At 40.1% G+C, this 26,224-nt stretch overlaps 2 protein-coding genes and 1 long non-coding RNA gene across 5 annotated transcripts in view; 1 reads left to right on the top strand and 2 right to left on the bottom strand.

Annotated features, from left to right (window-relative positions):
• LOC146675116 (uncharacterized) overlaps positions 1-26,224 on the bottom strand; it is a 163,069-nt gene that overhangs the window by 69,276 nt on the left and 67,569 nt on the right. The gene's annotated exons all lie outside the window — the stretch shown is intronic.
• dctn6 (dynactin subunit 6) lies at positions 2,546-17,813 on the bottom strand. Of its 2 annotated transcripts, none has more exons than XM_085400176.1 (7): positions 17,715-17,813; positions 6,184-6,248; positions 5,972-6,077; positions 5,723-5,811; positions 3,839-3,886; positions 3,199-3,341; positions 2,546-3,090 (listed from the first exon to the last, which is right to left on the bottom strand). In XM_085400176.1, exons 1-7 carry the CDS (start codon positions 17,744-17,746, stop codon positions 2,992-2,994), a joined length of 582 nt encoding a protein of 193 aa, XP_085256302.1. In that variant the 5' UTR covers positions 17,747-17,813; the 3' UTR covers positions 2,546-2,991. The 2 variants fall into 2 exon arrangements, with proteins under 2 accessions (XP_085256302.1, XP_085256301.1); XM_085400175.1 differs by lacking the exon at positions 17,715-17,813 and adding an exon at positions 6,484-6,759.
• The window catches only part of LOC146675114 (zeta-sarcoglycan-like), a 155,059-nt gene continuing 138,205 nt past the window's right edge, over positions 9,371-26,224 (top strand). For both annotated transcript variants that reach the window (XM_085400174.1, XM_085400172.1), the window contains exons 1-2: positions 9,371-9,733; positions 23,476-23,670. In XM_085400174.1, the coding sequence (XP_085256300.1) occupies positions 9,695-9,733; positions 23,476-23,670 (234 nt within the window). In that variant the 5' untranslated portion in view covers positions 9,371-9,694. The remainder of the gene's footprint in view (positions 9,734-23,475; positions 23,671-26,224) is intronic.

Below are 26,224 nucleotides of genomic sequence, written 5' to 3'. Positions count from 1 at the left end.
TATGTGGGCTAAAGCAGTTAATTAAAAGTAGTCTAACATAAATGTAAATGCTGTAATTGGATTATTTTAATAAACCAGGTAACTTGGATGGATTTGATGCTGGCGTGACCACAGTGCACACGTCTGCTGTTGCTCACAGTGGTCCAAGGGACCGCTCAGGGAGTTTGTGTGTTCGCTCAGACACATGAAAAATTAGAGGGAACATTGGTTACCACTACTACTACCATGACCTACCACTACTTTCATCCCACATATACTACTAAAACTAAGCTAACTTTGGCCATGTTAGCTTAGTTGGCCTGCTAGCTTATGAGAGCTTTAATTAAAGCTATTTTCTGCAGTGCCAATCATATAAAATAATTTTACAATCACACATTTAGAAAAACATGCTTTCAAGCACATGCTGCATTGTCTGTAAATATCTTTATGTTTACTGCATTACTTGGATCTAAATGTCTCCCAAGTAAAAGTGTAGGTGTAAGCTAGCAAGCTGTGTGGTTGTAATGGCTTGCTGGTACACTGAATGGAAGTGATCCATTTATCATTCCACCAGTGCTTTCCCTGCTGTAAAGTCAAAATGTTTGCCAAGCAAAAAAGTCTCTTGGCATTAGGTGCGCATACTGAAGTGACAGTCAATAATGGTTAACCAGCATCAAGCAACACCTGCCACTGGAAAGTGGCTCAATGAATACCAGCAACATACCACCCGAGAGCAGCAGGGAATGTGACATATGCCACTGAACCAGGAGTGGCATACCACTCCACACTTTTCAACAAGGGTGTCACTTGGTGTTTAGTCATAAAATAAAGTGCTGTATGTACTGAAACCGCGCAGCCACAGTAATTCAGATTTGACCAAAAGTGCTGCACTAACCGAGTGACGCTGTAAGCCACAGAGCCAGGCAGCTAACACAGCAAAAAAGGCATGACATCCAGAGGTTGTGGGTCCCCTTGTGATGAAATTAATTATTTCTGTGGGACTGCAATGGAAATCACTGCGGCCTATAGGTCACATTTCACTTTTCGAAGGTGGACCGGACCTGGATGCAAAGGTCAGCTGTCAGAAAGCTTTTATGTCCTCCAAAAGCAACTGGTGGCCTGTTTGAACATGACGGACTACAGTGGATTAGACCAAGACTCTCTGACTCTGACTGCAAGTGCTGCTGAAAGCACCATAATAGCTCATTAAAGAGCAAGAAAACACATTCTCTCACCCTTTTTTTCATACCAATAGTTACATGTTTCCAAACGGTGCTGGCTCACATTGTTTTCCAGCAGCCTGCTCAGTATCCAGCACTGTTTTCCCATCTAAGATCTCATACTTCTCTTTGTTTAAGATAAGACATTATGGAGTGTTCAAAGAATGCTGCATATTGTAGCTAAAGCCAAATAAAGACTTGAGATTAAAAAAAAGAAAAAAGTGAATACCACTGCAATCTAGAGCAGCCCACTTTAACAAATAAGTGGAAGCTGGATAATTCAGTTTCAGAACTGTACAGTAAGGGAGGGGTATAAATAACTGCTTCCAAATATAGCACAATATTTGAACTTCCCCTCACATTCCTGCTATGAGCTGCTATCACCATGGCCATTTTGCCTGCGTAAAGAACCCACTGCAGATTAAAGGCCACACCAGCCCCCCATGAGGTGTTTGTCACTCTCCACATCCGTGCAACTGTGCGCAGCATCTGTCTTCCTTGTCACATTAAAGTAAACTGACCGCTTCAGCAACACCCCAAAATAAAAATGAGGGTAGTGGAAAAAAAAAAAAAGAAAGCTGAAGAAGTGAGAACAGAAAAGAGCCTAGACGTGGCCCCGGCTGCACTCCGTTGTTGAAGTAATTAGCCCCCTGGTTGACGTGCACTCCTCGTGGGACTCCACCGTGACATGTTCAAATGAGTATTGGCAGTGTGCGACACCAGCTGTGGGCCTCCTGCAGGGAGCCGCTGTAGCATGCACTGAGCACGACACCAGCCCTTTAGACTCCGAAGAGCATGAACAGTGGCCTTGAGCTTGTTTTACAGCTAAAGGAAGCAACTGTAAACTGTGACTTCTGAACTTTTTATGTCAGGTGATTCAGGCGGTGATGCTCTACTGACTGTCCACCAAACACACACACACATTCAAATCTGTGTCTGTGCTACAGATGGGCTCAGCAACTCTAAAAGGGGGCTTAGACACGATGAGGGGAGGGCAGCCAGGCATTAATCAGACCCATTCTGCAGCAGAAATTGAACCACACCCGCTCTGTGTGGAATTCCCACTCTACCCACCCACAGCACCAATTTGGTAACCCCTGGTGGGAGGACACATGACTGGCAACACCAACATATCCAAGAAAGGGGGCTGCCACACCCATCCTTATCTTTTCAAGGCCTCACTTTTGCTCAGTGATCGCATTTATTAAATCATAAACGAGTCACAGCCAAATCACGCTTCATTTGAAAGGATTATATTTAACCACACACAAACTCGATCGTGTGAGTATTATTTCTAGAACACACACAAAAAAGATATTTTTAGTCGTGTTATTTAAGAACGCTGCTTTAATTGGATATTTTGCATCACCTGATGAAACAAAGGCTTCGTAGCCAAGAGCTGCTCAACAGTTCCTCCTAGTGGTCGAATAATATTATTTAAAAAACTGAGCTTGAAAGGAAACCTATTTGAATCTTTACTGCATTATTTATGCCATTTTATTGGAACATTTATAAACATAGATGAGACACATTAGCATAAACAGACATGATAAATTTGAGATTTCAGGTCCAAAGTAGATCATAAATAGTCACAATATTGATCTAAAAAGCGAAAGTGCACGTGGTTGTTTTCGTTGGATCCGTGAAGACGGGCATGGAGAATCAGAATCAGACAGCGAAATGCTGAAGTGTAAGATAAGTACACATGAATTCAAGTGAAGTGCACGAGTGTAAGGTGTCTGTGTGTGGAGGTGCTTGGGACTGCAGGAGGTTTCAGTCCTCTGGATTCTCATTAGTTTCTTACAGGCGTGCCGTTTCCTTTCACCGTTTTCTTCAGGTGGTGGTAGTTGGGCAGGATCTTCATGAGGAAGTCCAGCTGCAGAGTCTGAGGCTATGTGATTAAAAAATAAATTAAAAATCATCCCAGGTTATTACAAATGTGCCTACAAGCCAGCAGAACCTGGAGGATCGCAGACAAGCATCAGCGTGAAGCACTGACCTGTGGCTTTTCACTCTGCACACGCCTGACGCAGTTTGATCCGTAGACGACTGTGTTCTCCGGCACGACCTCGCACGTGTTGATTTGACAGCACGCGCCGACGATGCAGCCGCTGGTCAGGATCACATTTCTCCCGAGATCAGCTGGGAATGAACATTACAAAAACACACTGTCAAAAATATGAAAACTGGGCTCACTGTAAAACCATATTTACATGTGAGTTTTAGTGGTTTTTGTAGATTTAAGTAAAGACGTGAACAAACAATGTGTCTTTGTGACAGGCTGCTAGTAACATAGTACCTAATGATGCGTTGTTGCAATCTTCACAGTTGTGACACTGTCAAATACAAAGTTCATCTCTGAGCAAAGTGACTTTCTGCTTGAATGATTTATAGGTTGGTAGTGAGTGGCTTTAAAAGACAAACGAAAATGGTTAGGTACAAGGACTGGACTGGAAATGGGTGAAAAGGCAGCCAGTATCCAAAGAGAAATTTTAAAAGACCTTCAGAAAGCCTGGAGAATTATTGCTCAAGAGCACTTTAAAACATTGTAAGAAAGTCTGGATCCTTGGAAGCAAAATATCAAGAACTCAGGGCGGGGTCAAGACTCAAGTTTTTTCTAATGTTAATGCAGTACTTACCCTTGGACTCAATCACATTGTTGTCTCCAATTTTCAAAGCTTGAGAGACTGTGTCAGACTTGTCAAGGACTTCAACCAGTACATCAGGGGAATGAAACAACTGATATGTAATCAAAAGATATTGCATACTGACTTATATTGCTGTTTTCATACGTGCTTTCCCTTATTTTCTGTCATATATATTGTTACAGTTGTGAGTAAACATGGACAAATACTAAATACTAAAGTCAGCGTATGTACAAGTAATCCCTGTGACCACTGAACTGGATAGCTCAAAAATAGTCATCTCAGGCACACAGCTCTAGCTGTGACCACAGAAGCTCCACCCACCAGCCATTCAATCCTTCTGTTTGATAGGGACAGCCAATCACAAGGAAGTTGTCTTAATATGATGGTTCTTAAAATTTTTCCACAATGTCCGCTTCGGAAGCCAAAAGTTTGATTTTTTTTTAGGTTTTTTGTTTTGTTTTGTTTTTTTACAATAAACAATAAAATAACAAAGATCCAAGATAAGTTTGAATGTGATGTGATGCAGTATGTTAAAAACTAGCCAAAAATGCATACCAAGGATCCCAGCTGAGCACAATTACAAAGAAGCGATGACACAGTGATGAATAATCAGACTTTCCCATATTTGAAATGTTTGTTATCTTAACTTCACTGTCTTCAAACATTCTCAAAACTATGTCAAAAAGAAAGTTGTTTATTTAACAGTTTGTGGGGCATAAACTGCAACTAAACATGGCACTACTTTGTCCTAAACCTCTAGGGCGTGAGAGGAAAATCCCTGCTCAGCACAGGGGTGCGACTCGGCCAGTCAGCCAACAAAAATTGCTCCCTTTGGCACTGCTGGTAACTTTTCCGTCTTTAGCCTGAGGCGATGACGCTGTGTGAGTTGTGATCATTGGTTTCCTGTAAACCTGGTGGAGTTTTTAATCAGAGATTTAATCATTTACGAATGTGCTGCTATGACTGAGTATTTTTCTACTAAATCACCGTCTTTCAAAGAATTGCCACAGTTTGACATATTCGAGTTAAAAATTCATAAAAAATAAACAAAGAGAAATTGATTAAAACTGCTTATTGGCATGGTAACCTACATGTTTTTAAATTACCGGAAGCAAAACCGTTTTCACACGCTGTGCCAAAAAAAGAAAGAAAAAAAAACTGGCCTCCTATTTCTTAACTAACCCTTCATAAAACAGTTCATGTCACATTCAAATCATGTCCTCCAAATCAAATGAGTCTCTCACAAGGAGGCCTGCACCACATGTTTGAAAACAGCTGGGTTGAGTGGATGAATTTAGAGGCAGCACAGTTACTTTTAGAATAGTTACTAGAACAGTTACTTTTTAGAATATAATAGGAGTGTGGAGTAGATAGAAATGAGCATTAAGGAATTGCACTGTACTGTATGTATATAGTATGTGATGAGCAAGTCAAAGCCTGTTAGTGCTCTCTGGTGGACAAACTCTATATGGACAACAATATTCCCAAATGAGAAAAAGCATTTAACTTATAAAGCAACAACAACAAAATTTAAACGATAATTTAAAAAAATAATAATAATACAAAAATCAGGATTGTATATATTTATTTAATAGGCTAATAATTATAGAGGGCCACGAGTGCCAAAATGAATCAAACAAATACATCATTAAATGTGTCATTAAATCATTAAATTGGAAACAAACACAAATAATTAATTAAATGTATTATATTAATTGATATATGATTAATGATTCATGTATTTAATTAATTATTAATTTCCATTTTAATTAATTAACCACACATTTAATTAAATGATTCATTACGTATTTATTTAATTATTTTTGGCATCCGTGGGCCTACATAAATAATGGCTATTGTTACAGCAAAGGATACCACATCCAACTTCAAACACATTGTTAGTCCCGATTGTCATGGCCTTTGGCTCGACTCCCTCCGAGTCTGGCATTATATTCTCTGGATAACTATTAAGAGACATTAAAGGGATGTAAGCGTGCATGAAAATGATCACTCAGGAAAAAATAAATTTAAAAAAATAAAAATAAAAGCGAATAAATAAATAAATAAATAAATAAATAAATAAATAAATAAATAAATAAAAGTCACACATCACCTATGGGTTACCTGTTAATGATAAGCGCCTGCTCCTCTATTAGATTCCCCTCTCCGATGATTATAGGCCCTGCTTCTGCTATGATCCGCGCTTTTGGGTGGACCACTGTTCTAGCGCCTGTGAATGAAGAAGAACTGGATTTACATGGAGCTTAAAGCAGCAGCTGTAGATTTCTTTATTCTTTCTTTTTATTTTGAAGGTAGTAATAATATAAAAGACTCACCGATAGTCACATCTCCTCTTATTTCGCTTTCAACACACACAACGGCTCCAGCGGCGATTTTAGCACTGCAGGAAAACACGCACAGACACACACAGATATACCGAGATCATCATTCAAATAAACGAGGACTACACGACAGCGAGAATAAGCAGCACATATAGATCATCGCCTGGCTGCTACAGTGTCAGCCAGTGCAATACATGGAGAATATGATTGAACATTTTAATTTCCTGACATCTGTCATTGCTTCAAAATACGCCACGCACGGTGCAGTGCAGGTTGGAAAGCAGGGGGGTCTACCTTTTCTGTGCCATTAGTTGCTTAGCGTCGGACATCTTCGTGATGAAGAATGAATTGATCCACGGTCGATTATTTATCCTTCAACTGGGGAGCTCTTGGGTTGATTGCATCTGTCTGGCTGGAACATCGTTTCCCCCCTCTGCTGGGACTCCAACGCTAAAAACGAGGTGCACGAAGTGCAGATTGCAACTTAAGCGACGCACAGTCTAAATTATCTGTGATTTCAAGCCCAGTTTAATGAGCACCAGAAGTTTGTTTGTGTTTTTACACACTCACGCTGACATAAAGATCGCCTCCTTTTTGCTGCACTGTCGGTGTGCCTCCTGCAGGGTGCAACAATCACCAACTTTTGGGAGCTGATGGAGCTGTACAGTGAGCCAGTGACATTGATGCCTTTAACTAACAGAGAGGAAACTCTGTGCTGACCTGCTTGTTCATTTAGTGTCAAATACTCTCACATTTTTGTGTCTACTGATTTCTCCCGGAGAGCGTAGGCTTTTTCAGAATAATCCAATTTCTGCCTTTGGATTGTCCGTTAAGTGGGATTTATATTTTGTAAAGTCAACCGGAGTTCACTAGGAATAAACCGGAAATTGAACAATGTGTTATTTTCAGATTAAAACGATCTACTTTGCCATGTTTAAAACAAGCTCAGTTCAATTTTCTAGTCATTACAAAGTGCATCTGATGTTTGTTATGTCCCCCTATTATTATTATCATTGCTATTATTATTATTATTATTATTATTATTATTATTATTATTATTATTATTATGAGAACTTGACTCGTCTTGATAGGTCTCTTCGGGCTTCTTCAGTTCAAAAAATAGATTTGTTAAGAAATGTCATGTATTTAACCCCTTGTGGGTGTTGTGCCCTTTGGAGGTGGTCTTGAAGTCTGTGGACCCACTCTTAATCGTGTGAGTCGTCCAATGAATGTAATTAAAAAGGCTTGGGTCATCATTGTGCCCTATACTCAGTGTTGGGGAGTAACGGAATACATGTACCGCCGTTACGTATTTAAAATACAAAATATGAGTAACTGTATTCCGTTACAGTTACCGTTTAAAAAGGTGGTATTCAGAATACAGTTACTTTGTTGAAATAAATGGATTACACTGCAGTACTTTCCTGTTTCATATTGTCGCGGGTCAGGACTGTTTGGGTTTTGTTTGACAGCTGTGTTCTGTTGTTCCAGGCGGCAGCGTTACGGTTGCCATGGTTATAGGGCGACGCTCTCTCTCTCTCTGCGACTGTGTGTTTCCTGGGTGAGAGAGCGCCTTTTCGTTGTTGTTGTGCTAAGCTAACAGACAGAATGCTACAAGCATAGCTTCGGTGTTCGCTGTTCGCGTTCGGTGTGAACACACCGTAAAGAATGTAGCATCATGGGCAGTGTAGTCCGTGTTGCAGGGAGAATGGACTGCCATACACGTTATGGGTCTGTGAGCGCGAGGAGGGAGAAAAAGGCGAGTGGAAAGGTACGAGTTGTCATCGAGGAAAAACGGGAGCTGGAAGCATCTAAATATAATAATAACCACTTCAGCCAAGAAGAGTGCCTGACGAGCCCAGTTGTAAGTAAGCTATTAAGACTCGACTGTACACCGTGTTCGTGTTTTCCTCCGAAAACAATAAGTTCCGTTGGAGCAGCCTTTCAACGCCTCTCTCTGTCTCTCGCAAGAAAAGTTGACCCACACAACAAAGTAAAGCTATTTTTCGGCTACGAGCCGACAGGGACCCCGCCGTATTAGTCAGAGGTCCCTCTACTACAGTTCGGAGTCGCGGACCTTCAGTAATATTAATAAATCACACAGCAATAGTACATTCACGTAGTTGTAAACAGCATGATAATATATTAAGTAATCCAAAGTATTCAGAATACGTTACTGTCATTGAGTAACGTAACGGAATACGTTACAGAATACATTTTGGGGCATGTAATCTGTATTCTGTAATGGAATACATTTTAAAAGTAACCTTCCCAACACTGCCTATACTATTATGCGACCTAATGAGGTCATCTGTAGCAAAGTGTGAGTGGGGGTTGAAGGGATTTCAAGATGGCATTGTGGGTGGCTGATAGCTTTCGTCATAAGCCATGATCTCCTTTTGATGATGGTCCTTTACAGTGGACATAAATAGCCTCCTTTACCCCTTTTTCAAGACACATGTCTTCTCAGTCCAAAATGTGAACATTGACATCCTTGAAAGACTGACCTTTATACTTTAAGTGCTGGTGTATTGTTGTAAAGCAGATACTTTCAGCCAGAGGTTTCTTCCTCTTAAAAGGGAGTTTTTCCTACCCAATGTTGCCTGTGGCTGCTGGGGTTTCTCTCTATATTTTTTAGGCTCTTTACCACACATTGAGGTGACTAAGTTGAACACACCCACATTTTGATGAATGCATCAGAGAGAAACTTGGGGTTCAGTGTCTTTTCCGAGGATACTCTGACATGCCAGGGATCAAACCACCAACCTTCCAAGATGACCTGCTCTGTCTCCTGAACTAGAACCAGGACCACCCAACAAAGGACGTAGGAGAAGGAGCTTTCAGTGGGGAGGAAAAGAGGAAGACCTCAGAGGAGGCTCATGTATGTAGTAAAGGAGGACATGCAGACGGTTAGTGTGATAGAGGAGGATGCTAGGAATGATGGGGACTGCTAAATGGAGCAACTAAAGAAGATGAAGAAGAAGGTGGTCACTTCTGTACACAGATTAATTTAAAGTAAATAAAAACTCTTGTAACAACAAACAGCATGTTGACTACTGTGGGTTTCCCTTCTTGAGCGGCGCTGAATAAGCGACATAATTTTCCGACTTTTATTTTGAAGTTAAGCAGCGGAAGTCCAGCTGGTTATTCCGTCATACTTGTCGGCTGTTGAGTTTTAAAGGAGAGCGAAGCGTGTCAAAGCGAGCTGCGAAGGGGGAGCGCGCAAGTCGGAGTACATTAATTAGACCGCAGCTCGTTTGAACACCGGCTTCCGTACACAATACAGCTTAAACACAACTTAAGTGTACCGTTAATATATACATTTTAAAAAAAACAGCCTTCCTGAAACAGCAGGTATATTTTTTTTATGCCCCTTCATTTCTCTCTTGTTCTTTCTCTAATGAGAGTGAAGAAGTGGGTCTAGCGGCGCGGCGGGGGAGCTGAATTTCACGCGTTCGCCTCAACTTTGTGGAAATATGTGAAGTGTGATAAATGCCACTGGAAAATGGAGCAGTCGGCTACTCTGGACATAGAGACTCTGAAGGTAAGCCCGTCACAGTGGAAAAAACACCTTTTTTAGTCTTCGTTTTAATTGGAACCGCGCACGTGCACAGGTGGCATTAACCATAGCTTAAGGCGCATGTCCAGTTTGGCAGCATTAAAGGGGTTTCAGGCGTGTTCTGGCCGGCAGGAGGACACCTGTGGATGCCTGTGACATTTTTATCAACGTGGATGATGTTGTTCGTTTTAAATGCAGCAGCTCAAACTCGCGCAGAGTCCTCTCTGCAACAGGTGCGCCCTCCGGCTTCAAGTGTTCCTGTTAAAGAAAACAACTCCCAGCTAATTAAAGATGAATGGAAAGTGTCTGCTTCTCTCTACAGGCAGTAGTGTGATTAATAACAACTGACCAGCGCTCAGGCACTTCAAGAAGCCTGTCTGCATGGACTCCTTCACACATCTCCCCCTGCTCCTCCTCATCCCCCTCTTCCTTTGCACTACACCTCATATTGTATGCATCCTGCTCTTCAAGAATCACTGTAATGTGACAGCCTATGAATATTCTGCTGCTATGCTTTCTCATTATTATTCCAGCCTAGCAGTGGAGGCAGTAACCTCTGGGTACAGTATGTGCATCTTGTCAGTTCTGCAGCCCCCCCCCTCCAAAGAAAAAAAAAAAGAAGCTACTCTGAAGCCCATCACCCGGTGGCTGGGTGACTCTTATCAGTCGAGAAACCCCTCCTGCCCCGCTCAGAGTCCGTCCTGCAACTTTTCCTTTCACCATTTCCTCCCCGTTTCCTGCGAAGGCTGTGCTCCGTTGAATCCTCTGAATTGACACTGTGTTATCTAATTAAAACAGAGGCTTTGTTCGGGGTGCTTTGTGACAGTATTTCTGTTGATAACGCTGCGCTCAGTCTGGCACTTCACCCTACCCCTGCCCCCAGTGCGTTCCTCTGATGAATGCAAATTATGACTACGGGGTGCTGTCCAAAATGGCCCCGTTGGCTCTCGAAGGATTTGCCAGGGATTAGCAGGGAAAGCTAGTTTACTGTGGAGAAGTGTGTGCCTGTTTACATCAGCAGTTTGTCGACTGTCTCGCACACCATCACTACCACGTTCCAACCTCCCCAGAGCTGCTGAAGAGACTTCACACCAGCTCTCGACTGTAATTAACGATGCGAGGGTCAGAAGGTATCGTCGGCCACATGATAGGTGAGCCACGGCCGGCCTGCCCATGTTGCCACAGCGTCCTAGAGTAAGGCCCAAATTGCTCCCCTAGGCAGCTGCCGTTTGTGTGCGCAAGGAAAACACATTGTGAAAACACTCTGTAAGAACCCATCTACCTCTCAAAGGCTCTGTATAAGTGCAGGCAATTTGCCATTTGAGGGAAGTGTCTTCAAAAGCAGAAAGGAAACTCGCCCCCAGCCCCCCACCCAAATGGCATCTTCAAACAGCCTGTGATGTGATGCTCACTCTTGGTGCCTGTGAGTGCTCCGACTGAACAGCTGCGACCTTTTGTTGCGCTGGGCTTATTGGAGATCTTTGATCCCCGCTGGTCTCGTACTTACAGTAGAGTTACCTTGTTGCTTTGACTTTTTAAGGAAGCGCGCGCCCGTCCATCGATTTGCCTAGAAAGGGCAACCAAACCGCAGAAGATGAACCCACTGACAAACTATTGTATCTCCTGCAGAGATGAAGGAGCCGCAAAAATTGGATTTCGCGTACAAGTGGAATGACTATTGACAGCAGCACCACCCTACCCACCCCTCGCACCCAAGTGCTTGATTGTCACATCAACAAAATGTGAGAGAGTAACGTCGATGCGGCGAGCTTGGCTTTGAGGAGCGTAATTGGCTTTCCCGCTTACAGTCGTGTATTCAGGCTCAACTGTGCGACCCTTTTGATTGAACTTTCTGTCAAAATAAAAGCCCAAAGAACTGAAATAAATAGGTGCTTTAATACTGTGTGTCAGACTTGGAGCTAGATCGTGTCCATCTATTTTCCGTGCTGCTGCCTCAGCGATTGTGCAGCGCTCGCACGCGGGATGGACGCGTACGAGCTTTCCAGTCATTAGTGCATCTCAAATGTTTTCTTACCTCCAGCTGAGGCAGCCCTGTGGGACTCCAGTGGCACCGCTGAGCGAGAGAGCGCTCGCCGATTTGCTGATTAACATTATCAAGCATTAATAACGTCTCATTTTCTTTCATTAGGGGCTTCTCAGCTGTATTTTGCTGCCTCTGCAGCATGTCGTGCATTTGATCAAAGCAGCGTGTAGAGTATCACCCTCTGTGCTAATTGCTGAAGATGAGGCACGCCAGCAGTGGGAAGGGACTGCTGGGTAATTGCTGGCTTTGGATCCAGCTTTAAGGTCTGTAGTGAAAGCAGGACCTAGTCCCACCCTCGAGGCGAAAAGTAAAGTGACAGATTCAGATCTCAGCACAAACTTAAATGGGATTGATGAAGAGGCATGTGCAAGGATAACTTTGGTTGTGCAACAAATCCACGCGGATGTTTCCAGCACACTGTGTCATCTACAGAGATAGCAGCTTTTTGGCCTTTTGTACCTCAGAGAAGCTAGTTTCTGTGTAGGCGTTTACTTCCTATGAATAGAACCTACATGTAAAACAGGTTGTAGATGGTAAACCATCTGAGAGGATTTCAGACCCACCTGTTCACGATAATTCGTTGACATTTGTCTTGAGTGCTGTAGAACATATTTCGATGATTTCAGCACTGATAGCTCTGTTAAATTACATACAAATACAAATCGGTACCTACAGATTTTAGCCGTCAGATTAAAATCATTCTCAGACCTGCAATTGTGAACACAAACGTATGGTTGTTGTCAGTGGTGTAAAGCTTAATTGTTTATTTTCAGAAGACTCTAAAGCTTCGAGTCTCATTTTGGTTAAACTACATGAATACTCAACAATGGTCAGATTATTTTTACTTTAAAGCAGTTCTTGTGACCTGTGCAAAATTTAAAAGGTCATTATTATTATTATTATTATTATTATTATTATTATTATTATTATTATTATTATTAACAATAATAATAATAATAACAACCTGAGGGGACTCAGCTCGTTGCCAGCTGCTTGTACTCTGGTTATATTCCTGTAGAACAGGAAGGCTGATGAGGGCAAATGTCATAGTTAATTGTGAGTTTACGTATATGTGATGTTTGGTGCTTTATCACAGTTAATTGTTGTGTTATTAGAAAAAGGCTGCATGTAATTGCCAGCTTGACCCCCAGTCAATCACAGACTGATATACGTGATAACAGGAATTGTATTTTTGATCTAATTTTTCAGTAAAAAAAAAAAAAAATACAATTAATAATTAAAAAATCAACAACTTTATCTCAGTGGATACAGCATATATTGGCAAAGATTAAGTTTAAGCACATAATTTAGAGTGGAAAATTGTTATAAATCACAATATATGTCGTTGCAGTACTAAAAATCTGAGTAATATTGCATCGTGGGGTTTCTGGTGATTATCCTGTCTTATGGTTGCCAGTGAATAGTGTCAGCAGGTAAACAGGTGGCCTTTGTAGTACAGACTTTTAAACAAGTCGTAATTCCAACACAGAATCAAGAGGCTTTGAAGTGGATGTAGAAGCAGGCATATAAACTAGATGTAGAAAGAAAATACTTTGATGAATTGCCAAATGCACTTGAATGGCCATTAAGATATCTGGGTTTGCCTAAAATGTAGACTTAAATCTTCAGTAGTTTTTGCTTAAACCCAACCTATGTATCAACTGATATTAGCTATTAGCTAGATGTATCGGTATCAGTTTCTATAACAGCTCATAAATTAAAGTTTAGAAAAGTAAAGAAGAGATGGAGGAAACACCCTTCAACAATGGTATCAGTGTTGATGTTGCCTGCTTTTTCCACTAGAGGTCACTCTGCAATTTCTCTGTTGTCAACACGTGTTTGAAACAACACAAACACAACATCCGAGTGGAGTTGTGAGTAAACGAGTAATCCACAACCTGTTGGTACAATAAAACATTAAAGTTTATAGTTTTCTCTTACTAAGGACTCATAAATAACTGCACCTAACAAATGTCAGAGATTTGCTTTGTCCGAAAGAAAAAATATATTAAAATAGATTTCTAAATCACCAAATGTCAATGAGGGGCTTAAATGCCCCGTTTCGGCTCTACTTTTACCTTCTTTCTAATTGCACAACTTGTGATATTCTGGGCCCATCATTAAAAAACTGAGAATTAGAGCAGTTCTATTTGTTATCAGTGTTTTCTTCTTAAAAGTCACTGTTGTTTCTTACACTTTGATGCAATTGGACATCTTCATCGGTCCAGGCGTGCGTGTTTGTGAGCGTCAGCTGTGACCAGCATGCTGAAATGACAAATTGACAAAGTGCCAGCCACTATGCACTCCTCCATTAGCTCTATGAATAACCAAGCTTTAGGAGGCAAGAGTGGACCAGGGTAATATATGCATTAAAAACCCTTGCAAAGAAATCACAGGATCTGCTAGCATTGGGAACAGTGGGTTGCCATAGAAATTACAAGTGCTGAAGTTTCCCCTAGCAACAGTGGATTGAAAATAGACTAAAAGTGTCCAGCAGGGCCATGGCTGTAGGCTAAAAGATTGGTTGGAAATAGTTTTTTTTTTTTCTTGGAGTTATTAATGTTGATAGGTCCTCTTGGATACCAGTTGTGTAAAGATCTCATGATAATTTTGAGGGTTCAGTAGCTCAGGTCAGTTTTGTGTAAACATCTTCCAGTGTTGTGAAAAGTTGTGGCTGTGAAAATGACTTGCATGACTACACAGAGAGTTGATTATATGCCTCTGTGTAAGCACCTCTCATAGTGTTCTTGTCCCTCAGCTGTATTGCTGGTTAAATTGGAATCACTGACATTTCTAGGCCAGCGATATGGGTCATTTGTATTTGCTGCTAAGTCGCAACATCCATTTGTGAGACATCTGCCAGCACCAGCAGATGTGACCCAAACTATCCATCCATGGAAACAATCACTTGAAGAGTGGATTAGGTTGTTTAACAGCAGAAAGCTTGTGGGAGTCTTCTTTTAGATGCCGTGTTTGCAGCGAGGTATGCTGCTATTTGCAGGTATTAGTATTTTCTTCAAGGCTTAGCTGTCCTATGTTTGAATGGCTTTTTTTTTTTTTTTTAAAGGATCCATCACAGCAGTTAATGGCTATTTTAATTATTGAATGAGCTGTCAACATAGAAAAGGGGGTTTATTGTACTACATAGGGTGACAATGGTGGATGCTGGGCTCAGTCTGAAGTATGACTTCAAACTGCTCTAAAGGTTGTTTTTTTTTCCAGAGCAAAATAATGGTGCCAACATGGAAGTGGCAGAAATTGCAGTTTCTCTTGGTCAGGCGTGTCAAACATAAGGCCCGGGGACCAGAATTGGCTTGGCAAAGGTTACGTCCACACTAGCCCGAATAGATTTGAAAAAACGGCGTTTTTGTCGGAAAACGCTCCACGTCCCCCTAGCGTTTTCAGCCAGAGTTGTGCGTCCACATTGAAATGGCCGAAAATGCTTACGTTCTAGTACTGCGCATGCGCGAAACGCATTTCTGTCTGCCGTTTATTTACTTTCCGGCTCTTTGAAACGTCGCGGCAAAATGTTGAGCAAAAGCACCGAGTTTTTTAAATATACTGTTGGTGTTTTTATAGACTTAAAAAAGGCGTTTGATACAATTGATCATTCTATATTAATGAATAAACTAGAGAGATATGGCATAAGAGGGATAGCATACAAGTGGATGAAAAGTTACCTGGATGACAGATATCAATATGTCGAATTCAATAATGTAAAATCTAAGCAGTTGAAGGTAACTTGTGGCGTTCCTCAGGGCTCTGTGCTGGGCCCTAAATTATTTATATTATATATAAATGACATATGTAGTGTTTCCAAACTGTTAAAATGTGTATTGTTTGCTGATGATACCACTCTGTACTGCTCAGGTAAAAACTTAGAACAGCTTCTGACTACAGCGGAAAAGGAGTTAAATATATTAAAAAACTGGTTTGATGTAAATAAGTTATCATTAAATATAAAGAAAACAAAATTGATTATTTTTGGCACTAGACAAATGAAAAATGTATCTAAAATAAGGGTTAATGGAATTGAAATTGAAAGAGTGTACGAAAATAAATTTCATGGAGTGATAATTGATGATAAGCTGAGTTGGAAGTCTCATATAAACCACGTGAAAACAAAAATGTCAAAAACCATTGCTATTCTCTATAAAACAAAGCATGTCCTGAACAAAAAATCATTATACACACTCTATTGTACTCTGTTGCTTCCATATATGACTTACTGTCTGGAGATATGGGGTAATGCATATAAAACGAACACTCTTCATATTTTCAAGTTACAAAAAAGAGCTATAAGAATTATAAACCAATCAAACTATATAGAACCAACTAACATTTTGTTTATTAATCTGAATACCCTGAAATTTTATGATTTAGTTGAATATAAAATGGCACAGATAATGTATAAAGCACAAAATAACTTGCTTTGCCCCAGTACTCAGAAGCTGTTCAAAGTCAGAGAAAGTCAATATGACTTAAGGGGAACAGATTTCTTTAAAAAAAACAAGATAAGGACAAATATAAAGCAGAGATGTGTTTCTGTTAGAGGAGTTAACCTGTGGAATAGTTATGACAGTGATTTAAAAAGGTGTAGTTCATTTTCCTTGTTTAAAAACATGTTTAAAAATAGAGTATTAGAAAAATATATAAATCAAGAATGAAAAGAGCAAAAAGGAGAAAAAAACAACAACAACCTCTTGATTCTTTTGCTTTGATATAGTTACTTATCTAAGGTGGAAAGTTTTTTTTTTTCTTTGTTTTTTTTTGTTTGTTTGTTTGGTTTTTGCTTTGTTTTATTATTTTCTTCAAGCCCTGTGTACAGGAGCTGCATACAAAAAGATATTTTGTGAAAAGGGTTGGCGTAATAAGCAAATGCTTCAGCCAATACCTTTTGATTAGCCTTGTCTCATGCTTTCTTTCTTTATGGTAGATTTTTGTTCTGTTTTCACTGTTTTGTTTTTTTTCACTGTTTTCACTGAGATTTGAATTTGAATGCTAATCAATAAATCAAAAATAAATAAATAAATAAATGGACTAACAATGAGGTGGAGTTGTTGCTGCGAGTAACACAAAAGTACAAAGTTGCAAAAGCGAGTGAGAATTAAAGAATTTGAAGAAAAGCTATGTGGAGCATGTACAGACTGATATTAATCTTTAATAGGGCTGTCAAAATTGAGAGCAAACAAAACAGCTGCTGTATAATGCCCTCCGCTATCTTAGTTTAATTGGTCACATGACTGCATCATCATTTTAGAAAGTCTCAGTTTTCGCTGTCCACACTGCGACGTGAAAGCACCGTTTTCAAATGTATGCATTTCGAGAGCGTTTTGAAAACGCTGCATTTTCCATGAGCGAAAATGCCAATTTATGAATGAAACCATGTTAACTTCTGGCTGCAATAAACCAAAGCGGCGGCAGATTCAATTCAGTATTTCAATAATATTTATTCTCAATATGGGCTAGAGGGCTATCAAATAAAAAAATAAAACTTCTTCTTTTACATTTCAAAAGGGCTTTTGAGAAAGTTTTCTCAAGTCCTTAAATTAACAAAAGAAAGTAGTTTGAGTTTCCCCTTTCATTCTTTTTCATTAACAACATTTCACATGTAACCAAGCTCAGGAAACACTGACAGCAGCTCTTTTGTCTCTTTCTGTTTCCCTCACTTACTTCTTGGCACGTCTGCATCTCATCTCGTCACAGACTTTTCTGTTTACGCACCTGCGCACACAGACATTTTCAATGAAGTGACATGACTGGCTGATTAGCATCACGTGGATGAATTGCATTGGTGACCTAGGTTTGGGACTGTCTGTGGGTTTGTGACTTACCAGTGTCAACTATCATAGTTAAAAATAGTGTTGTTAAGTGTTGTAAACAAAAACTGATTAATATTGTAAACAGGCGATGGTTACTCACCAGTTTATTGCATCTTTCAGTAACCAGTGCATCCTCAGCTTATTGACACACTCCAGTAGAAGAAGGTGACTGCTCCTAACAGCATTCACTCCCTCCTCTCACTGAAACTTCTCGTACTCACTAGGAAGAGACTTGCCTCCCACAGCAAACATTGAGAGTCAGACTGAGTCACTCACACAAGTGCAGTTAGGCTATTAAGTGTTGAGTGAAGCAGTTGAGACAGGCGAACTGTTGTGGACTTAATTTTGGATTTAACTACCAGTTTATTATCTGTTCTTTCTCTCTCTGCACGCTGTTTAAATGCCCCGCTGTGCCCCGTCCCTTGGCTTACAGGTGGGCCTGCAGTTTGTGCTGACTGAGTATTTGTTGTGGTTTAGGCAGGAATATTTTGCTAGCATTAGAAACATGTATTCTGGTAATGTCATTTGATATGCCACCAAGCACCTCCTTCATTCCCATAACATCAAATACCTCAATCCACTGAAATAAATGGCCATATTTGCCATGTAGTATAAAACCTATGTTCACAGTCCTCTCTTAAATGCTCACACTGACCATTTTTTCCTATTCTTGGCTCTGCATGATGTCAGTGATAAAAGATATTCCGAATACGGTCATGCTCACAGCTCTGGCTGTGAGCACAAAAGCCCCACCCACCTGCTGCTGATGAAACCTTCTCTTTAAAAGGGGCATCCAGTGGGAAGAAAGTTGGCATGAAGGGGAGGGGAGAAGGGAAGGGGAAAAAAAACACTTTTTACACACAGAGGATAAACTGGGGAGCTGCACGAAGGCCTGGTATAAGATAAAGAAGGATAAGTGTGAGTCATGAAAACTCTCTAGTAGAGTTCAAGAATAAAAATATGGAGCAAGGAATGAGCAGTAGAGGTCCCATTTACGTGTGTGTGTATATATAAAATATTACAGAATAGTTATAGTGTATACATGATGTGATAGGTTGCCCCTCAGTGCAGGAAAGCTATAAGATTAATTCATGTTTTGTCCCCTTGGTCTTTTGAATATCACATTCTTCAATGAAGTCACGAGTTGGAGTTGTGGAGTAAAGAATCTGAAAAAAGAAAGAAAAATGCAGGCGTTTCCATGAACTCATCCGCAGCCCGAAGGTTGTGTCTATTTCTAGCACCAACCTTTTACCACCACTCCACACACTGCCTGATGATGCAATGCTGCACAGTTGTACAAAAACACCTTCAGTGTCTCTGCTTTTATAATGACTAAAATTCATCAACCGCTCACCCTTGTAAGAGATATTGATTTGTTGCAACAACACAATACCTTCACAGACTGCGACTCTGGCCTGACTGTTAAAACAGATATTGTTCCCTCCCTCTACAAGACTCCCTCTATAAGTAAGACGTCTGCAACCATATATATATATATATATATATATATATATATATATATATATATATTCTGCTTTACCGTGCTCAAACCTTGGCAAAGTAGTTGAGTTCTTCTTGGAAAAAGTCTTTACCCTGCTGAGAGTCTTTGCCCGTTCTGCCACAGCTAATGAAAGCCTGTCAGGGGGGGAAAAACACATACAAGCTAATGATGCCTGCCATAAGTGTCTTATCAGAATCAGAATCAGAATACTTTATTGATCCCTGGGGGAAATTATTTTTTGTTACATTATGCTAATGGCATGCTGAGTGTGAATAAAGCATGTGGGGCATGGCTTTACTTGTGCATGCATTACACATCTGGGGGTCTCTCAGAGGGGAACTGTGCACAGGTGTGTCAGTTATGGATGTGTGTGTAATGGAATTAAAGCATTTCATACTGCTTTGATAAATTTATAGTTTCTGCTTTGTTGGTCTAAAAAAAAAGTAGAAAAGAACAAAATTGACATAATAAAACGGACGTTTTATCTTGGATTGTATGGGCTGGTATCTTTTCTTCATGTATATCTATGTGAGTGAGTGGCATGGCAAACTTAGTATAAATTCAGGCCAGCTACAGCTGAGCAGAGCAGCTGAGAGCTCAGCCAACCTTGCACCCTGTGATCGAGAGTTTCACGCTGTCAGCCAGCGGTCACGATCTGCTGAAGAACAGCGACTGCTCGCCCTCATTCGGACAGCCGCACTTGACAGACATCATCTTCTCTGATCTCAGATCAGAGCTCCCATGTCGCAGCTTCTTCGTGGCTGGCAGGCACCTAGTTATTCAGGCAGAGTGGTGAGGCACTTTGATGGCGCAAAATCGACCCTTCAATCAAATTCCAGTTTATCCTGTTTTGATTGATGTGGAGTGGATGGAAAAAACACAGAAATGAGCATCGGAATTTAAGCTGTGTTATGTGGATGGGGTGAAGTGGAGCACTAAATTCTCTGTCATGTTTTGTTATTTTGGGTTCAGCAGACTGCATAAAAAAAAAATGAAAGAAAAGTGCATTTTTATTTATTTTTAGTTGTTTTTAACGTTACACACTAACAGTGCCTCATTGGACATTGTTCCATCTCACAGTTAAGACCCCTAAATGCTGGCATATTGTAGAAAAAAGAAAAACAAATGTTAGTAAGAAATCAGCGTAAAGCTTTGAAGTCATAGTGTGTAGAGGGCCATCACTGTCCACGAAGCCAAAAGCTTATTGAAGTGATTTTAAGATCTGCTGGTGCCTATTTGTACAGGACAGACAGAACAGAGCAAAATGAAGATCTGAAGGGACTCTAGCAGGGCTTTAACCCCCCTGAGCACATGTTCAGATCTTTTAAGATAACGATCTGTGATGACTGAGTGTAGACATACGGCATTGTTCAAAATTCTTTAGACGCCCTTGATTTCTTTATAATTTGCTTCCCTTTTAAAATTGGTCTTGAGCAATAGTCCTACAGGCTTTCCAATGGTCTTTCAAAGTTTTTCTGTGGACATTTGGACATTTCCACGTCTGCAGAAAACGGTGGAGGCTCAGTGGTGTTGGAAACAAGCGCAGTGAGATTTTTGCTCCATTGTGTAAAAGTTTCTTGCCGAAGACAGTTCAGGCTGTGTTGAAGAATAAAGGTGACCTTACACGTTATTGACTTTAGAAATTGTTTTTACTGTATTTCCATGTATGTTTGCAAATATTTCAATAAATGTCTGAAGGCTATTTACTATTTTCCCACCAAATACAAAGTGATGAGCAGTGGCTCAGGACACTTCAGTGTCTCCGCAGTGCTAAACATGCCTGTAGCTTAAGTTATCGCTTTGGCGTGGTTTGAATCTCCAAAAGGAGGCAGCTTTAATGATGTAGAGAGAAGAGCTCGCCTTTTTAGCCTTTTACTTATTAAAGATGGCCTGATCCGGCTTTCTTCTAGTTCCATAGTGATACCTTGACTGTGTGTATCTGCTGATAACAGGAACTGAGCCGATACCAGTGTTAAATTAATAATGGGTGACCATAACTGAACAACAGAGACCGAGAATCATTGTTATATGTGTAAAGAAACATCAGACTCAACTTTAAAGATCCTTTCAAACTTTGTAACATAAAGTTTAAGAAAAAAATACATCCAAGAAATTTCCAGAATTTTTGGTTGATATCAACAAGATAAATACAATGGAACAGCAATGTACTTGTGTTATGCATCTGATTTATTTGCATCGGACTGACTTTAAAAGTCACAAAGTGAATGCTACTGCTTCATTGTCAAACAGCTACGGAGCTGACAGGAGACAGCTGAAGTGAAATATTATTTAATGGCATTGACAACACGTTACTTTATCACAAGTATAATGAGAGCTTAAAGCAGCGTCCTTCTAACGTCTTGGACAAACTCTCTGAACAAAGTGAGAGTGAGTGAGAGAAAGAGAGAAAGCCACATCTGATCTTTTCACCCATGATGGCTCACTTTAACCACAGTTTGTTCTTACGTGAAACAGTTTTGCAAACATACAGACAGAAGCTGTTGGTGTAGCTACAGTGAAACACCTCCAACTCCAACAGAGAAGTGAACTGAGGGGACTGACACCGGATGATTGTCAGAGAGATTACCTTACAAAATAAAGCGCCTTGAGGCGACTGTTGTTGTGATTTGGTGCTGTATAAATAAGACTGAATTGAATTGATATGGGCTCCATCTTTTTGGGTCTATATCAGGCCGATATCCAGTCCAAATATCGAGTCGGCACAGCCCTATTACTTATGCTAATTTACCTTAGACTGTACATAAAAGATGGCTATCACCTTTTGACTTTCTGGCCACACGATTTGAAGCCTCAGAGTTGGTGCACTGGCTGGCACATTTTTGTTTTTGTAACCATAGGTGAGTGTTTGCAGATAGCTGCTGGGCACAGCTACCCATGACCAACAAAATCCAGATGATTTAGCTTTAAAAAAAAGATAATCTGTAATATTGATTTGAAGGTATAAATTCTTATCTTGTGTTGACTTGAGGCTGGAGTTGACCCATGGTCACTGTCAAAACACACTTAATAGATGAATCATTCATCACAGTAATTGGTTGTAAAAATCAGAGGGAGTTTCTAAGTTGCATACTGATCAGCAGGGCTTCGTGCATTATGTTGGTCTGTGCCGATGTCACAAGTATTTTACTTGGTTGTTAACAGTGTGTTTTCTCAAACGTTAATTTAGGTGGGCTGGATTTACAACGATGCAAAACGAGAACATCGCCGAGAAGCTGAAAATGGCACAATGACCATTTTCCTCTCGATTATCTCGTTCTCATAATCATTGGAAGTCAAATTAATTGAAAAAAATAAATAATTGAAAATAAAATAGTCTGGGCAGAACTCCTATACTTAAGTCGTGTGCTGACTGCCTGTGGCAACCGTCGCAGTGTGTTTCACATCTTGTGCTGGATGTAGCTCCATAAAGCCAGCCATGTGAAATATTTTCCACTGAAAGGTTGATGGGTAGTAACATTGTGAAGTTCTCAGCCCGAGGCGAATGCTGCACAGGTCATCTGCAGGAAGCCGTTGCTCTCAGTGACTTTCTTTTCCAAGTACTGGAATGACAAAATGTCAACAAGTAATTAGCAGTGAAAACAAAGCTGTGACACGTTATTAAGCCGGTACAAATGAAGTTTGATTTTTAAAGAACGTAAATACAAGAAGAAGAGAAAGGTCAAGGACCTTGTTTTCCAGAGTGTAGCTTACATTAATCACTATGATTAGCTCGTTAGTATCTAGTTTTGGCTGTAGATTTATGCTCATTGACTTGCAGTGTATGCTGTTTAAGAGCTTTTCCACTTCGGGGCCAGTTACTCCGACAACTGATGGCTTTTCTTCTGATCAATGAATGTTGACAGACGATCCCTCTTTCCTTCAGTGGGATGAAATGCACAACCTTTTAAGGCTTTGATTTGGTTTCTTATGTTGTTGTTTTTTAATAAAATTAAGTCAGAAAATGACTTTGTCTTTTGGACACAGCTTGATTAATCACTGGGCTACTGTGCTTGTGTTTCCAGGTTTATGCACATTGCAAACAACCAATAAATAAATTGGCTATTTGCAATTTTCTCAGTAGAAATCTGTAACTGTGGTCTAAGATGCCGAGATATAAATTCTTAATCTAGTGGTAATACCCTAGCTGATATTCATGCCATGCTTTCATCTTTTGTTTTTTTGCGTAGTGGCACTACTTTAAAAAAAATTGTAAAATAACACAGCCGTGCCTCAGCATAGAGTCATTTTAGCGGCACTTGCAAGGTAATAACCACTTAGAATATGGGATTGCTTCTGTGCGGAGTGAATATATCCTTGACAGCCGACTAACACACAGTTTTTTTTTTGGTTTGTTTTCCAGATTACCCAGGAGCAGTTTATTCTTGCATCCCAGTCCCTGCACCTCCAACGACCAGGCTGCGATGCCGTGTACCCGGTGGGTTTATACGGGTGGAGAAAAAGATGCCTTTATTTCTTCCTGCTACTGCTCCTGGTCACCATGATAGTTAACCTGGCCCTCACCGTCTGGATCATAAAGGTTATGAACTTCTCAGTGGTGAGTACAGCACGGCAAACACACACTTTGAGTTATCAGAAGGAAGCCTATGATCTCATCATTAAAGTCGACATATGAATAGATTCTGACTGATGTTAATATTTGGTGATTTAAAAAGTTGATTTGGGCCAGTAATTATTTTTCTTGCAGGCACAAAAAACATAAACAGATTTTTTTAATAACATTTGTTACATGTATTTATTTGTGAATTCTTACTAAGATAACATGACTGCTGTTTAAAAATGATCTTGTTTTATTGTCACAACAACTCGTGGATTACTGTGCCCAGATCAGCTGGTTCTTTCCAATCTTTCCAATCCAGTTTATTTATAGAGCACTTTTTATTGAAAACACAAGTTTGACAAGGTCTCATACAAAGGAGCAGTACACTCTCAAAAAGTCAGTGAAACAAAAAAACCCTTACCAATAATATTAATCATTCATTCATTCATTCATTCATTCATTCATTCATTCATTTATTTGTTCATTTCAGGCACAACAAAAATACATATATTGAACATAAAGTGCACAAAACAAAAACAAAAATTACCTGAAAAGGAGTGGGACGAAGAAAACTTATTAAATCCCACCCGTGTACTCACTCATCAACAAAAAACAATAAGCTTCCCGCAACTAAATAATAAATATAAGGTAAGAAAACACCATTCTGATTTAAATACCAAGGAACAAAGATGAGTTTTAAGATGTGTTTTAAAGGGAGCCAGTTTAGCTCAGTGAGTGAGCAGGTGACCCTGTGCCTTGTTTGGTATCATCCTTTTCAGCACAACCTCAGTTGTGTTTTCATTTTGACATACTGTATTAACACAATTGATCTAAAATTAGACAAAAAAACAAAATCAGAGTAGAAAATGTTATATTTTTTACTGTAACAACCAAAAACATGTTTAATGAATCATATTTCATAACTTTAAATGCAAATATAAATAGTCAAATCTAAAATCCTATGCACAAGTTTTGCAAACAAAGTTTGCAGTTATTTATTATTTGCATCCATTTACCTTTTACCTTGATTTTTTTTAAATAACCATTTCAAACTATTTACAGAACAATCAGCTGTTCTGCATTCAATAAGATGCCACACAAATTATTTGTGCCACTTAGGGATGGGTATCGTTTAGATTTTATCTGATACCAGTGCCAAACCGGTACTTTTGAAACGGTGCCGGTGCTTAAACGGTGCTTAAAGAATGGAGAACACAAACTTTGTCCAAAAACCTCTCATGTTTAGCTGTTTTTTTGTAAAAAGATAACAATGTTAGCCTTTTCTGTAGCTATAGGTTGTATTAGAGAATTTACAGAATTTATCTGCTTGTCTTGCATAAAATGAAAGGCCAGTTTGAGACCAATATTAGCCACTGTGGTTTTAATATACGGCTGCAGAAGGCCCAGGATCAAGAGAGGAGCAGCGCACTACAGCAGTGGTTTAGGGAAGCTGACATCATTATTTTTATGGACATGTTTACCATTTCTATGCAGATAACACCCAAATTTACAACGCCATGGTTAAAAAAAAAAAAAATCAGTCCCAGCAGGAGACGGTAAAGAGGAAAAAAGAATTCCACATGACAGAGAGGCTAAGGAAGACAGTAGCTGTGTCCCGAAACGTAGGCCGCATCCTCCTGAGGCCGCATTTGTAGACCGATTATGTCACAGTGACGCGACAAAGGCTGTCTCAATTCGTAGACTCCTACGAATGCGGCCCACAAATGCTTCCTCCTTTTCCCCAGATTTGAAGGGTGGGTCGGGTGTATCCTTCATGGCCCAGCCAATTCCAGTTTCCAACAATGGCAGCTGCTACTAAGTTTTAATATTACTCTTTTATTCTTTGTGGGTCACAAAATAAACTTTTAAGATAGTTTCAGGCGAGAATGTAGCTGCGTAAACTTCAAATATCTGCTCGGTTTATCAAGACATCACATATTTGCAAAAGTGCTCCGATGTTTTCGGAGACGTCTGTTATCCACCAGATCGATAGCGAGTTGGGGGTTCAAGGGTCACTAGAACAGCGGACTCCCGTCTTCATCGTTTTCAGACCCCCAATGTCTTTCGCTACTCAGGTTAAACATGATATGTAAGTCACTCAGATAACTTAAAAATGTTATTGTTTGGCTTTTTTCAGTGTTTTATTTGTTCCTGAGTAAATCGGTTTGGTTGAGATCAAAGTTATTAGATTAGATTTGATTAAATAAAACTTGATTAATCCCTCGGGTGAGTTCCTCTGGTATTTTCACACAGCTGGATAAACATCAAACAGAAAACTGATTAAAAAGAAGTATGAGGTGGTCAAGAATTTCGGCAGTGTCCTGTTATATTTTAGACAGCAAGGAGCAGACAGCTGAGTTTATTAAACTCCACCGAGACAGCGGTGACGCAAATCTGAAGGCTAGACCGTCCTATTTCAGTCTTGCACTTCCGGCTTTTTCTTTGAAGGACCCGGCCTATGTAGACCGCTGCAGAGTCACCAAAGTGGACTACTTTTGTTTGTGGCTTTCCAAAAACATGATGCCTACAAGGAAGTTGGTTAGTGCCCTCT

This window comes from Rhamphochromis longiceps, linkage group LG3, assembly GCF_057381845.1.
Source record: "Rhamphochromis longiceps isolate RC_006_pf linkage group LG3, R_longiceps_female_GT1.1, whole genome shotgun sequence".
Lineage (NCBI taxonomy): Eukaryota > Metazoa > Chordata > Actinopteri > Cichliformes > Cichlidae > Rhamphochromis > Rhamphochromis longiceps.
Note: the sequence above shows the minus strand (reverse complement) of the source record. Positions and strands in the feature narration are given on the sequence as shown.